The sequence below is a fragment of the Panthera leo genome, chromosome C2 (assembly GCF_018350215.1).
Source record: "Panthera leo isolate Ple1 chromosome C2, P.leo_Ple1_pat1.1, whole genome shotgun sequence".
Taxonomy (NCBI): domain Eukaryota; kingdom Metazoa; phylum Chordata; class Mammalia; order Carnivora; family Felidae; genus Panthera; species Panthera leo.
In genome coordinates this window covers 78,972,404-78,984,667 of record NC_056687.1, presented here as the reverse complement: position 1 = coordinate 78,984,667, position 12,264 = coordinate 78,972,404, and the positions used below count along the sequence as shown (strand labels likewise).

The window sequence follows — 12,264 nt, the reverse complement described above, 5'->3', positions numbered from 1 at the left end:
CCTGCAGGCAGGCTTACTCTAATTTAGCTGAGAATGAAAAACGAAAGCCTGGGAAGGTTTTTTAGAGAAATGCTTGATTCCATGTATACATCTAATCGGAGGAGATAGAGAGGATCTGCCCTTCCCATGGACGTGGCTTCTTGAGGAAATGACCCATTTTTACAAACTCCACTATGGTCCCACAAGTGTTCCTTCATTCCCAACCAAATCCTTCCTGTAGAACTTTCTGAGCCTTTCTTCTGCTGTTCTCTCATGATCTCACAGGGCTCTAAGCTCCTACAAGGTAGAAATGTGGCTTCTTGGTGTGTTCTTATTATGAAACTTTGTGCCACACCTCAGAAATGATGATAGCCAGTGGAGTTTATTAGAACGAAATTTAAACTTTTCTACTTTTAAACCCAGTGATTCTGCTAATCTGGAGGTGGCAAAGAAGGGTGGCTATTTATTTCCTCTCCCACACAAAGCAAGATTGTGAAGGAACTTTTTCTCTGAATGAAAGGGGAGAGGGGAAAAGTGGGAACCTTCTCATGTTTTATTCAGATGTTAACAAAGAAAATTGAGAAGTGTGGTTTCCTTAAAACTGACACCATTTTTATCCCAAACATTCTGGTAAGTGATAGCAGATGACTGTTCAAGCTTCTTGAGAGAGAGAGAGAGAGAGAGAGGAATATTTTTCAGGAGCAGAGTCCCAGCGGGAAGTATTACCTAAAAGTAATACGCTAATTGCTTTCAATCTTGCATATTTCTACATACTGTGTGCATACATACATGCATTAATAACTGTTCCCAAGACGTCACTCTAGCACTCAGCTCAGTGTTGCTATGCAAGTGCCAGAGACAGAATCAATGCAGACTGCAGTTTAGCAACGAGAATTTTACAGACACACGAGGGCGGAGATGGAGATGGCCGCAGGTCCAAGATTCCGTGCCTGGGTCTCCCTCTGAGCTCTGATGTAACATCATGTGTCAAATATTCATGGCATCCATCGGCCCACTCCACTTAGAACATGAAACAGCACTGCCAGCATTTCCAAGGAGCTTAGATCCTCAAAATCTGTCTACTTACATCCAGGATGGCATTCCATTTTGTGGATTTGCACAGGAATTCCTCAGAATATGAATTCTGGATAAAGGCCCAGATATAGAAGTACATTGTGCTCTATTGTGCATGTGATTTATACCATCGTTCATAACAAAAATGTATTTTACAGTGATACATCTTGGAGGAATTCCTCACATTTTCTTGTCGTTTATCACTTAATATCGAAATTCCTCCTGGTAACCCTTTGAGTCACCGAGGGCTGGGATTGCTGTTGAGGTACCTAGGACCTACTGACTCAGGTGGATGAGGGAAGTTGCCCAACGCCACAGGTTATATATATGATAAAGCCAGGATTAGAACCCAGTTCTTCTAACCAGAGATCTACTACTTATCCCACACGGGTGTTTTGTACCCTTTAAAAAACTAAATAACAAAATAAAGTGGAAGCCTCTTATCAAGTGAATGTTATATATAACTCCAGTGTCCAAAAATAAATCAGTTCAGACCAGGTATGGTCAAACAGGAAGCAGAGCCTGGCCTTTTATGGCCCCAAGGTACCTCTACAGAACACCCAGATGTGTTTCAGACGGATGGATTGGTTCTGCTGTTTCAGAAAGTCATGTAGTTAACCTTGTTCTGGAATCATGCAGGACTCATCCTTGTGGACTGCCATGTCCCACAGGATGCTCCCATATGGATGAAATTTTACCCCGTGTGGAGGGAGAAATTCCTCATGCTCAGGCAACAGCGCCTACTAGTGGGGGAACACTCATATTGGAGGTGGCTCCCCCCGGAGATGGTTTGAGCCGCCAGATCACTGTGCTGGGAGCCCGAAGGCTTCCATCCAGGTCTCATCTCTTCTGTCAAGGCACGGCCTCTCCCGCAGCCTTTGTTTTCACATCTGTGAATGAGGTTGGACCAGATGTTTTCTAAATTTTCCACATGTGCTTTCCTTCTTAGACTTTTAAATCCCTTTAACAGTGTCTTAGGGGCCTTTCAGTGTCTTAGGGGCCTTTCAGCACCAAGTGGAGAAACCAAAGCTGGGGTGTGATGTCAGGTGAGAATATCGCCCACCTCCAGGTTCAGCACTATGTGTGTATGTAATGGGGGCCAGGTGAAAGACCACTCGACTTGGGGCCAGATGAACCAAGTGTGAATTCCAGCTTTTCTGTCTCAGTCTTGCACAAGACTATTCTCCTAGGTTCACTCATTTGCTAACAAAGGATAGGTGCCTTAGATAGCTTTTGGTTATTGTGAGGTAAGCTTCAAACAGCATCATGTAAATGATGACATTTCATGTGAACCTGCAGGATTATCTCACTCTTGATATGTCAGAAATTTAAAAGTAATGCTAGTCATAACTTCCATTTTTCTCTTTTTGGAAGCCTCAGGTGAGAAAGCACGTTTAATATTGTAAAGTGCTATATAAGTGTAAGGAGTGCTTGGTAACATCATAAGAAGATGATCATGGCTATTTGGGGGCATTGAAATACAATAGCTTTAGCAGGGAGCCTGGGTGGCTCAGTCGGTTAACCGTACTACTCTTGATTTCAACTCAGGTCATGATTTTGGGGTCATGAGATTGAGCCCTGCATTGGGCTCCGGGCTCTACAGTGACAGCGCAGAGCCTTCTTGGGATTCTCTGTCTCCCTCTGTCTCTGCCTCTCCACGCCCTCTCTCCGTCAAAATAAAAAAAATTAAAAAAAAGAAAGAAAGAAAGAAAGAAGGAAAGAAAGAAAGGAAAGAAAGAAAGGAAGGAAGAAAGGAAGAAATACAGTAGCTTTAGAAGCACCCTCGTGAGTTACTCAGGGTTAAGTTTGTTCTTAAAGAACCAAAATAAATTTGGAGATTTCCTACCACAGAAACTATGAGTAGCGGGGCAAATTAAAGCATTTTCAGCTTGGAATGGAGCTTAAAGGAAATACAGATTCCCATGAGAGATACCATGAAGCAGATTCCAAACATAAATCAAAAATAATCGTTGCAATAGCAGTCGTAACTGTACTAGTAAATATTGATTTTTATTTCTGTTAACGGGTCAATCATGAAATTAATTTTAAATGTAGGAAAATAGATTAAGAATTCAGAAGGTGAGTATGAAAATGTCCATGTGTAAAAATTAAGTTGAAAAGAAATCTTGACTTTAGTCAAAATAGATGGTGATATTCCCGTCAGGGATGTTGTAAGGTTTATACGAGCTTCCTGCCAGGCCGGATGTTTTTAGGAATCTTAGAATTCTAAAGCAATAAGCCAGGTTAGGGGATAGGTTAAGCGGGCTCCAAAGCCAGACTGCCTGGGCCCCTATCCCAGCTTCAATATTTAACTGCCTGGCCTCGGGCAAGTGACTTAATGTCTTTAGGCTGCCATTTCTTCAGCTATGATGCAGACGATGATAGGACCTACACTATCAGGCTGGTGGAAGGATTACCTGAGATAATACATCTAAATGCTTAAAACAATGCTTGGCAAACACTAAGTCCTGCATAAATATTGACTGTTGTCATCACTCTGGGGTCCATATATTTTTGCAGGATTAGGGTTGAATTTCTAGCACTAAATTCTATGAGTAACATTTTGGTGAATATAAATCTTATATAACTGCCTCACAGATGCAGCTGCCTCTATAACCCCCATATTGACTGTCCTCTTTAAAGGTAGGCCCAGGGGTACCTGGGTGGCTCAGTCGGTTAAGTGTCCAACTCTTGGTTTCAACTCAGGTCATGATCTCATGGTTCATGGGTTTGAGCCCCGCATTGGGCTCTGTGCTGACAGCTCAGAGCCTTCTTGGGATTCTCTCTCTCTCTCTCTCTCTCTCTCTCTCTCTCAAAATAAATAAATAAACTTAAAAAATATATAAGTAGGTCCAGAGTGCATATCTCTGTGCTTTTAGTTGCAATAAGCTCTCTATTTGAAGTTGTGCATATTATACCTCCTATAGCTGGAGGGAGAAGGAATAGAGCCTGTACAAGGCCCTTTGTGGCTGTTGTTGAACTTCATGGCCAGATAGTGAAGGCAATCATCACCATCTTCTTTTTACAGAGGCTGAGAAAATGTTACCACTGTGCCACACTTAGCACAGAATAGAGACTTCATAAGTGCATTTATTGAGGGGCTGACAGAACGGCTGGACAGTTGACTCAACTGAAACCACCTGATCCTTGAGGGGGTCTGATTATTGCTGATTGTGAAAACAAGTGCCCTCAGGCTCTGGAAATTTAAGAAATGTGTTCAGGTTCCCATAGCTAGTGAGTAACAAAGGCAAGACTCGCAGACCTGTCTGGTTTCCTTTACATCTTTATATAGAACTTTGTTCAAGGGCGCCATGTATTACATTCAAAACTGCAAAGCAGTGTTTTTTGTTTTGCTTTTGTTGCTATCTGGCTTTTGCTTTTATTTGAGCTACTTTTCCTGAGAATGGAAGTTGCCAGAAAGTGATTGTCCTGACGTTCGCCGTGCATATACATGTTACTTAGTTCAGTGGAGGTTGGGACCAGGGTGCGTCGTGTCCAACTCACTGCCTCTGTCAACACAACTAAGTGCAACTTATTAGGATGTAATCTCTGTGGGGCCAGGGCTTTGGTCCTGTCATTGCTTTGTAAGAATTCTCTAGGACAAACTACACTGTGGAGCACATTGGCATGCAGCTCCTTGTAGAGCAATGGTTCTCAAACCCACTGCACATTAGCATTATTATTTCGGGGCCCCACACAGACCAAAGAAGTCAGAATCTCGGCAAGTGAAGCATGGATATCAGTATTTTTTTTTTTTTTAATCTTTCCTGGTGGGAATCCAGAGTTTGAGTTTCAGTACTTTCCAATCTTCTCTGAAGGACCGCCACCTATACTGACCTGCCTACCTCTAGCAGACACTGACCACACCCACGATTTGGGAGTTGGAGAAGTGATATTGTATCAGCTCTTCTTCTCCCGGGCGTGGGAGTGGCCCACGCTCCTACCCAGCGCTGAAGACATCGTAGTTGAGTTCTGGGTGAATAATAAACTTTACTCATAGAAAAACACATGCTCATTAAGAAGATGAACTGGGGGCGCCTGGGTGGGTCAGTCAGTTGAGCGTCCAACTTAGGCTCAGGTCATGATCTTTGTGGTCCGTGAGTTTGAGCCTTTTGTCGGGCTCTGTGCTGGCAGCTCAGAGCCTGGAGCCTGGTTCGGATTCTGTGTCTCCCTCTCTCTGCCCCTCCCCTGTTTATGCTCTCTCTCTCTCTCTCTCTCTGTCTCTCAAAAATAAATAAATGTTTAAAAATAAAGAAAGAAAGAAGATGGACTGTAGAAGTCTGCCCTGCTTCCTATCTCAGCCCACCTCCTTCTGCCTCTGAGACCTTGGCCAAGTGACTTCACCTCAGATGTCTTGCCTATCAAATAAAAATAGGTAATCATTATAGTGCTATGAAAGAATGTATGTGGAGTGCTTAGGACTGTGCCTGGCATCGAGAAAAAAACACAGTAATTTTCTTTTATAGTTTTGTTATGCTTCTTCACAATGCAGCATAGTTAAGTCAGCAGAACATGTTTACTTTTGCAACCCCATGTGGGACTCCCCCGCCCAAACCACCCCCTTACCTGAAGGTCCAGCCTAAGCAAATATGTATCTATAAATGAATCACCTCATGGCTTAGCCTTCCTTTCATCAGTAGGATTCAGCCTTTACTCTGTCTTCTCAGCTTTGTGGCCCAGGCCTTTATTCGCCCGCTCCTGTACTGTTCTCTCTGACAATTTGGGGTTTTTTTGTTTGTTTGTTTGGTTGGTTGGTTATTTTTACTCAACTTCTTATTTTATACTAAGATGTTCCTTACTTTGTCTCTCTCGGAAGGCTTCCTCTGTCTACCACTGGTCTAGTGCTGTAGCAGCCGCTGCTCTTTTGCCTGCTGTGTGCGTGCCCACGTGTGCGTGAGAGAGAATGCAAGCACCTGCGTGTAGGGGAGAGAGAGACAGAGAGGAACTGCCATCTGCCACTTCCTCCCTCCCACCCGAGTGCCCAGTGAATCTGCAAGCATCTCAGCAAGGATCACCTGAGCAACAACATGATGAAATAGTACAATACGATCGTATACACACAGGCAGGGCGACAAAACTGCAGTCCTGCGGTCCGGCTTTTAAGATCCGATAAGGATTCCATTATTCCCACAACTAAATGGCACTCACCATAGGAGACTGAATATCGCCACGTTATTTAAAGGCAGAGTCCAAGAAAGTAGGAAAAGACTGAATGTGGTGTACGATGTGATATGTAATATCACACCTTAAATGGTGACCAGTTGACGTTCTTGATAGACTCTGTAGTGTCTAAGGCCATACAGCAGCACTGTGTGGTACATGCATTTACAGCACAAAATGAGGCTTCTGTAGGAGTGCTTCTAATTAATATAAGTGAACTTCTTTCCCTGGCTTCCATTCTGGCAAGATATGAGAACATGTAGCTGATTCTGTTCATGTACGTTATCAGTGACTCGAAAGCCATTGAGAAGTCTTCCAACGAAGACATAAAGAGATAACATTAGAGTGATAACTCATTGGTGGAAAGTAGACCTTTTTGGCCAACTTATGAACAGTCTGTACCTGAATGGGTTTGAATGCATATTAAACAAGCCTATCTGGGCAATGCTCAGCCACTGTTATCCTGATGAGCAGTACAGAAATAGGTACCCCTTGGAACAGTGGCTCAAATTGGCTGAACATTAGAATTACCAGGAGCGCTTTTAAACTTCAATCCTAGGACATCCCACTTTAGAGCAATGGAATCAGAATCTCTGGAGCTGGAACCCAGTAATCCGTACTTTTTTTATGTTCCCCAGAGTATCCAGCATATTGGCAATGTTGAAAATCACTGTCCTACGACTTAAGTAGTTTAAAAAGCAGGGTGTCTATTATTATGTGCAATAATGCTACAGGATTCTATAAAACAAAAGCTTTGGTGATTAGAAAATGCCGTCATTCTAGTACCTTCAGTGAATGTCAGATGGACCTGTCATATAAAGAATGCAAGTTTATTCTATTATCTTTTTCTACCTTCAGCAGAAGATAATTTCTGACTCGGCTTAATGGAGTATCTGCTTTAGAAAGATAACTCCAGTGGCCATATGTAGGATAAATTGGAACAATCTTTTTGTTTCTAGGAATACTTTACCATGACTTCATTACCCTGATATAACCCTATTGATTCAACTTTTCAAACAGGATTTTGTTCAGAATATTTTGAAGAAGGTGCATAATGAGAAGCCTGATATGCGATCAGCATATAGGGTTTCAATTCATTGTGATTCTTAAAAAGAGAATATTACGTTTGCTTGTGCCTAAAATTTCTATTAAAACTCAGATAGCAAGGGAGACATGAAGATAAATGTGACCTAGCTTGATGTCTGCATACATTTTCTAGTTTACTTTTGATGGTGAATAATGCAGAAGTTTGAAAGTATCACCAACTTTTAAGATGGCTATGGACATTTTTGATCCTACCCCCAAAACAAGCAGGGCTTGGAAAAGGGGGCCTGTGGCCTCTTATAGTAATGGTGCCAGGATCACAGGAAAAACATTTTCAAATAAAAATTTTTTTCACATTATAAAGGAAATACATTCATGTTACCAAAAGAGAAAACTGGAACCAATAAATATGAAAACCTGTGTCCCACTAATCTACCTCCCTTGCTTACCCTGTTGATCTACCTGTAATATCACTCTCCACCCGTGCCCTTCCTAAAAATGACTTATTTGAATTCTGCATAACCTTCCAGATTTAGCTCAATACTAAGACTTCCATAAAGCCCTTCCATTTATAAGAGGAAGTGAATCAGAGATACTGGTGTAGTCAGGAAGCCATTGCAATGGCCCATGAATGATAATGGAGCCTGATTTAGGTAGTAGGCATGTTGCAGATAGAAGTCTTTCGGAGACACTCCAGAGGTTGCTATAGTTAGCACAGGGGACTGGGGGAAGGGGTGAAAAGAACCCATAATGGGTTCCACAGCAGATATGAAGCGATATACCTAGCAAGCAATAATACATAACCAAGCTTTAGAAACCAGTTCTTTTCATTTATTTATTGTTGGATCTAGGCATCTTAATTTACTGTCAGAACTCTCCTCAGATGGTCTGACCCTCTGTCATTGTTTTTTTTTTTTTTTTTTTTAAATTACTGTGCTAAGCTGTGCCAACCAGCTCCTCATACCAGCCCTGGGTCTGAACTTGAGCTTCCTACTGGCCCCTAATCAAACTCTGTTTCCTTCATGCTCTGATGCCTTCAAGTCTGGTACCATTCCCCCTGGTGTTTCTCATTTAAAAGTGCTGAATACTTGTCCAGAAGATGGGCATTCAGGTTGTGGTGTGCATTTTAATGATGTGTAGTATAAGCCCCTCTAGGGGCAAGGATGAACCATGCTTGAGTGACTTTCTTTCCATTGTGAGTGCTTCCCGAAAAGGCATAGTTTGTAAATTCTGTTAATGTGAAAAGGGAACATTCGGGCACCTTTTCTGTCCTGCTGATGTGTAGGGCTATTTTTATTTTTTGTTCTTAGCTTTTTTTTCTGGGCTTGTGATTCTAAAGGTGCCAGACTGACTGCCCTCGAGCCCGTGTCCCCGATTTCTCCCAAGAATAGGAAAAATATGGGAGGCAGCAGAGCTGGTCATGTCTGGGTTCAGCGTATTAGCTTGACCCACTCTGGAAGAATATCCTCCAAAATACAAAGGAGAAGATTGTTCCTTATGAATCCGGCCCATCTGCTTTCATAGCTGAGAAGACAAACCCTTGTGCCAGCACCAAGCCACTGCAGACGTGTGGGATCCCGTCAAGTCCAGCCACTCATTCCCTTTGGAAATACTAAAATGTTTTTCTCTCTCCCCTCTCCACCTGTCACAATTTCATCCTCGAGCTGGGCTCACGTGCATCTTTTCCCATAAAACCCTTCCTAAGTCCCCTATCACATATGATTTTCCTTCCACACCTCCACAGCACTTTCTCCTCTGGCACGTGGCACCTTTTTTTCATGTGATTGTAGAATGTACGTGGTCTTGTAATGCCTGTAAAAGGCACTGACCAAGTCTACTCCATTTCCATTTATCACAGAAAAGCAGAATATAGTACTTTGCAAGAGTAGATACCTGAGGAATGTTTGTTGAACAGAATGAAAATTGCAAAGCTTTTCTGTTCAGCCTGACGTTTAGGGGTCTTCCCTGATCTTTCTCTCTAATCGGTGATTGAGATTCTCTCCCAGATCCTCAGGGATAGCTAGCAAACTCTCCATAAACTGTGAAGAGTGAGCTCTTGGGTTCCAGAGATTATGCTGTGGATCAGCTGTAGTTTAGATCCCAATCGCTATCTCCAGCTGCTTCATAGACCACCAAGACATTTAGCCAGAATTCTTTTTGTTTGCCCAAGTGTGGTCCACACATCACTGTGTAGTCCCTGGTGGACTGTCAAGGAACCCAGTTTAAGGTCTAGGAAGGAAAAGAGTAATAAAAAATAATAATTCTGTTGACCTGAATTTAACAGATCTGAAATGTAAAATTACAGTTTTCACATGTAACCAATCCACTGTTAATAATCATCACATTCTTAAAAGATTGCACAAATATCACAAAACCTCTGTTGACTGGTGTTGTTTGACCAGTATTCACCAACAGTGCCGTTCAGCTCAGAGTATTTTCATGTCATTAGTATGTTTTTTTTTTCCTGCTGATGCTAAACCTATATTTTTCATTATCACTATTGTATTTCATTGTTTCTTTAGTTCGCCAGAATACATCAGTGATTTCAATATGATTCAATGAAGGCGGGAAAAATAGTAATAACGATAATACCATAAATACCACTTCAGATTAATATTAAAAATGTAAATTTTTGTGAACAAGGATTCCAATATAAATATTGGAAGCAAATCTGTATGTTGTGAAACAGATATGATGGGTTTGCACAAGCAGTTGAAAAAGAAAAGTTTGAATACTAAACTATGCTAATGACTCCTTAAACATTAGACTTTATGAACTGATCCATTTGCCTATAATCCCAGTGTGTTTTCTGTAATGAAATGTCAGATAGTGGCATGAAACTCTAATTTTAGCATCAAGTTGAGACGTAGCACAGTGAACTATTTAGTAAACCAATTAAGCCGGGTTTCTTTTCTGAATAATCACAAAACAAGAGCCATATGCAATAACCTAATTTTGTTACTAAAGGCAATTAAGTTCCAAATTTTAAAGGCACTTTTCTAAGGTTATCTATCTCATAATAAAAACAGGTACAAGTTGACTCTTGGGCAGAAGTTTATAAAACAACCACAAGGTTTATTACAAAAGTTTTTATCCAATGTCAAGAATATGATATCAGGACTTTATAGTATCAGCTACCATAGTGGCAGTCAGTTTCCAAGAGTTTAATTAACTCTTTTTTCCAGTACTTGATATTTCTTATTCCTTCGGGGGAAAATGGACTGTCGTTTGGGTTATATTTTAAAAATACATTTAAGTCCTGCAACAGAATGTATAGAACTATTTTCCAGTGCCAATGCAACCAGAGAGGATTAGAAATATATTTGGCTCTTTCCTCCCAAGTTGAAACATTTAGCCCTCCCGTTTTTAGGTGTGAAATGGTTGTCAATCCAGTGGATGGAGTGCTGAAAGCAGTCTTCATGAGAAATCTCTCCGTCATGTCAGCTCTGTGTTCAATCCCGATGCACACAACGAAACAGAGGCAGAACGGCATCGTGGTTAAAACCATGGACGCTGGAGCTAGACTCCTTGGATTTGAATTTCATTGACCGTTTTTGTGACGCAGTTTCCTCATCTGTACAATAGGGAGAGCAACAGACCTACGACATAGGTGGTTGTAACTATGAAATGAGCTTAACATGTATATAAAGCACCTTGAAAATGCCTGACACGTGGGAAACACTGGGTTTGCTTACAGCTTATGTGTCAAAGCCCACAGCGCAGATTCTTGCTGACATTCCCAGCGACCTGTAATTATTTGTTAAGACTTTTTACTTATCGAAATAAAGACTAAGAAAGAAAACTGGATGTGGATCTGACCTCTGGCTCAAGATTCCCATGACGGAACCAGATAGAGATACAGATTGCAACCAGCACAGGGCTTCACGCTGACATAAATATTTGCCTTCTGTAATGTTTTATTGTTCCTATTTAAAACAATGATTTTTTTAAAACTGAAATCTGATGTCCATATGTGGTCCACATGTCCCATAAATCAGTTTGAGAATGCTGAAAGTTCACAGAACGCTGGGCTGGACAGTGACAACCAGGGCCTTCGGGACTCAAACCCTTACAAGTATGTGGAATCTGTTATAGGTTTTAGGGACATTCAAAGTATGATCACACTTGGAGGCAATACTAACTGAATTGTAATAACTTAAAGGGTGTCAAGTGTAGTGGGAGACTTGCTTAATGAGGCCCTAGAAGACAGAACTGGAACTACTGGGTAGCAGTGAGCATGAGGAAGCAGTCTGGCTCAGTATGAGAAAGAACTTTCCAGCAGTCAGAGCTGTCGGGAAATAAAAGGGACTCCCTTTTGATCTGTCATTGAGGGCTGGATGCAGAGAGATTTTACAACCTGGGCTTTTGTGAAAGGAGGCGCAGTTTGAGTTTGGACCCAGTCCCCTCACAGTCTAACTGGACACGTAGACTCTCTAAGCAGAAAGACTTTCCTAGGCTGTGCCTTCCACTGCTGCTATGCTGAGTCATGTTCTTCCTAGACTTGTGTGTGAGACTGGAGGCACAGCACTGGCCTCGACATTCGGAGACCTGAGTTCTACTCTGTCACGTTCTGTAGGGTCTTGAGCTGTGAGGGTCAACTTTTCAAATGCTTTGTGTAAAATCTCCATCATGGCAGCCTCACAAAGGTGAGTCCTGGCTATGTTGGTGATCTCGTGCCTGGTGGTGGCGGTGGTGGGGGTGTCAGCCCTCTTGCTGCCGCTGCCACTGTGAACCTGCTGTCTCCTCCATGTTGTCTTCTTCAGAAGGACTGAAGGTGTTCCTTGGTGTGTTCTTAGCAGTCAATCCCTTCTTTCTTTCAGGCCGCTGTGCTCGCTGTGGGGAAAACGTAGTTGGGGAAGGGACAGGATGCACCGCCATGGATCAGGTCTTCCACGTGGATTGTTTTACCTGCATCATCTGCAACAACAAGCTCCGAGGACAGCCCTTCTATGCCGTGGAGAAGAAAGCCTACTGTGAGCCCTGCTACATTGTAAGTTCAGACTCCCT

At 42.1% G+C, this 12,264-nt stretch overlaps 1 protein-coding gene across 9 annotated transcripts in view; it reads left to right on the top strand.

Annotated features, from left to right (window-relative positions):
- The window catches only part of LOC122229688 (LIM domain containing preferred translocation partner in lipoma), a 680,467-nt gene that overhangs the window by 558,193 nt on the left and 110,010 nt on the right, over positions 1–12,264 (top strand). For all 9 annotated transcript variants that reach the window (XM_042955071.1, XM_042955069.1, XM_042955072.1 and 6 more), the window contains one exon: positions 12,078–12,247. In XM_042955071.1, the coding sequence (XP_042811005.1) occupies positions 12,078–12,247 (170 nt within the window). The remainder of the gene's footprint in view (positions 1–12,077; positions 12,248–12,264) is intronic.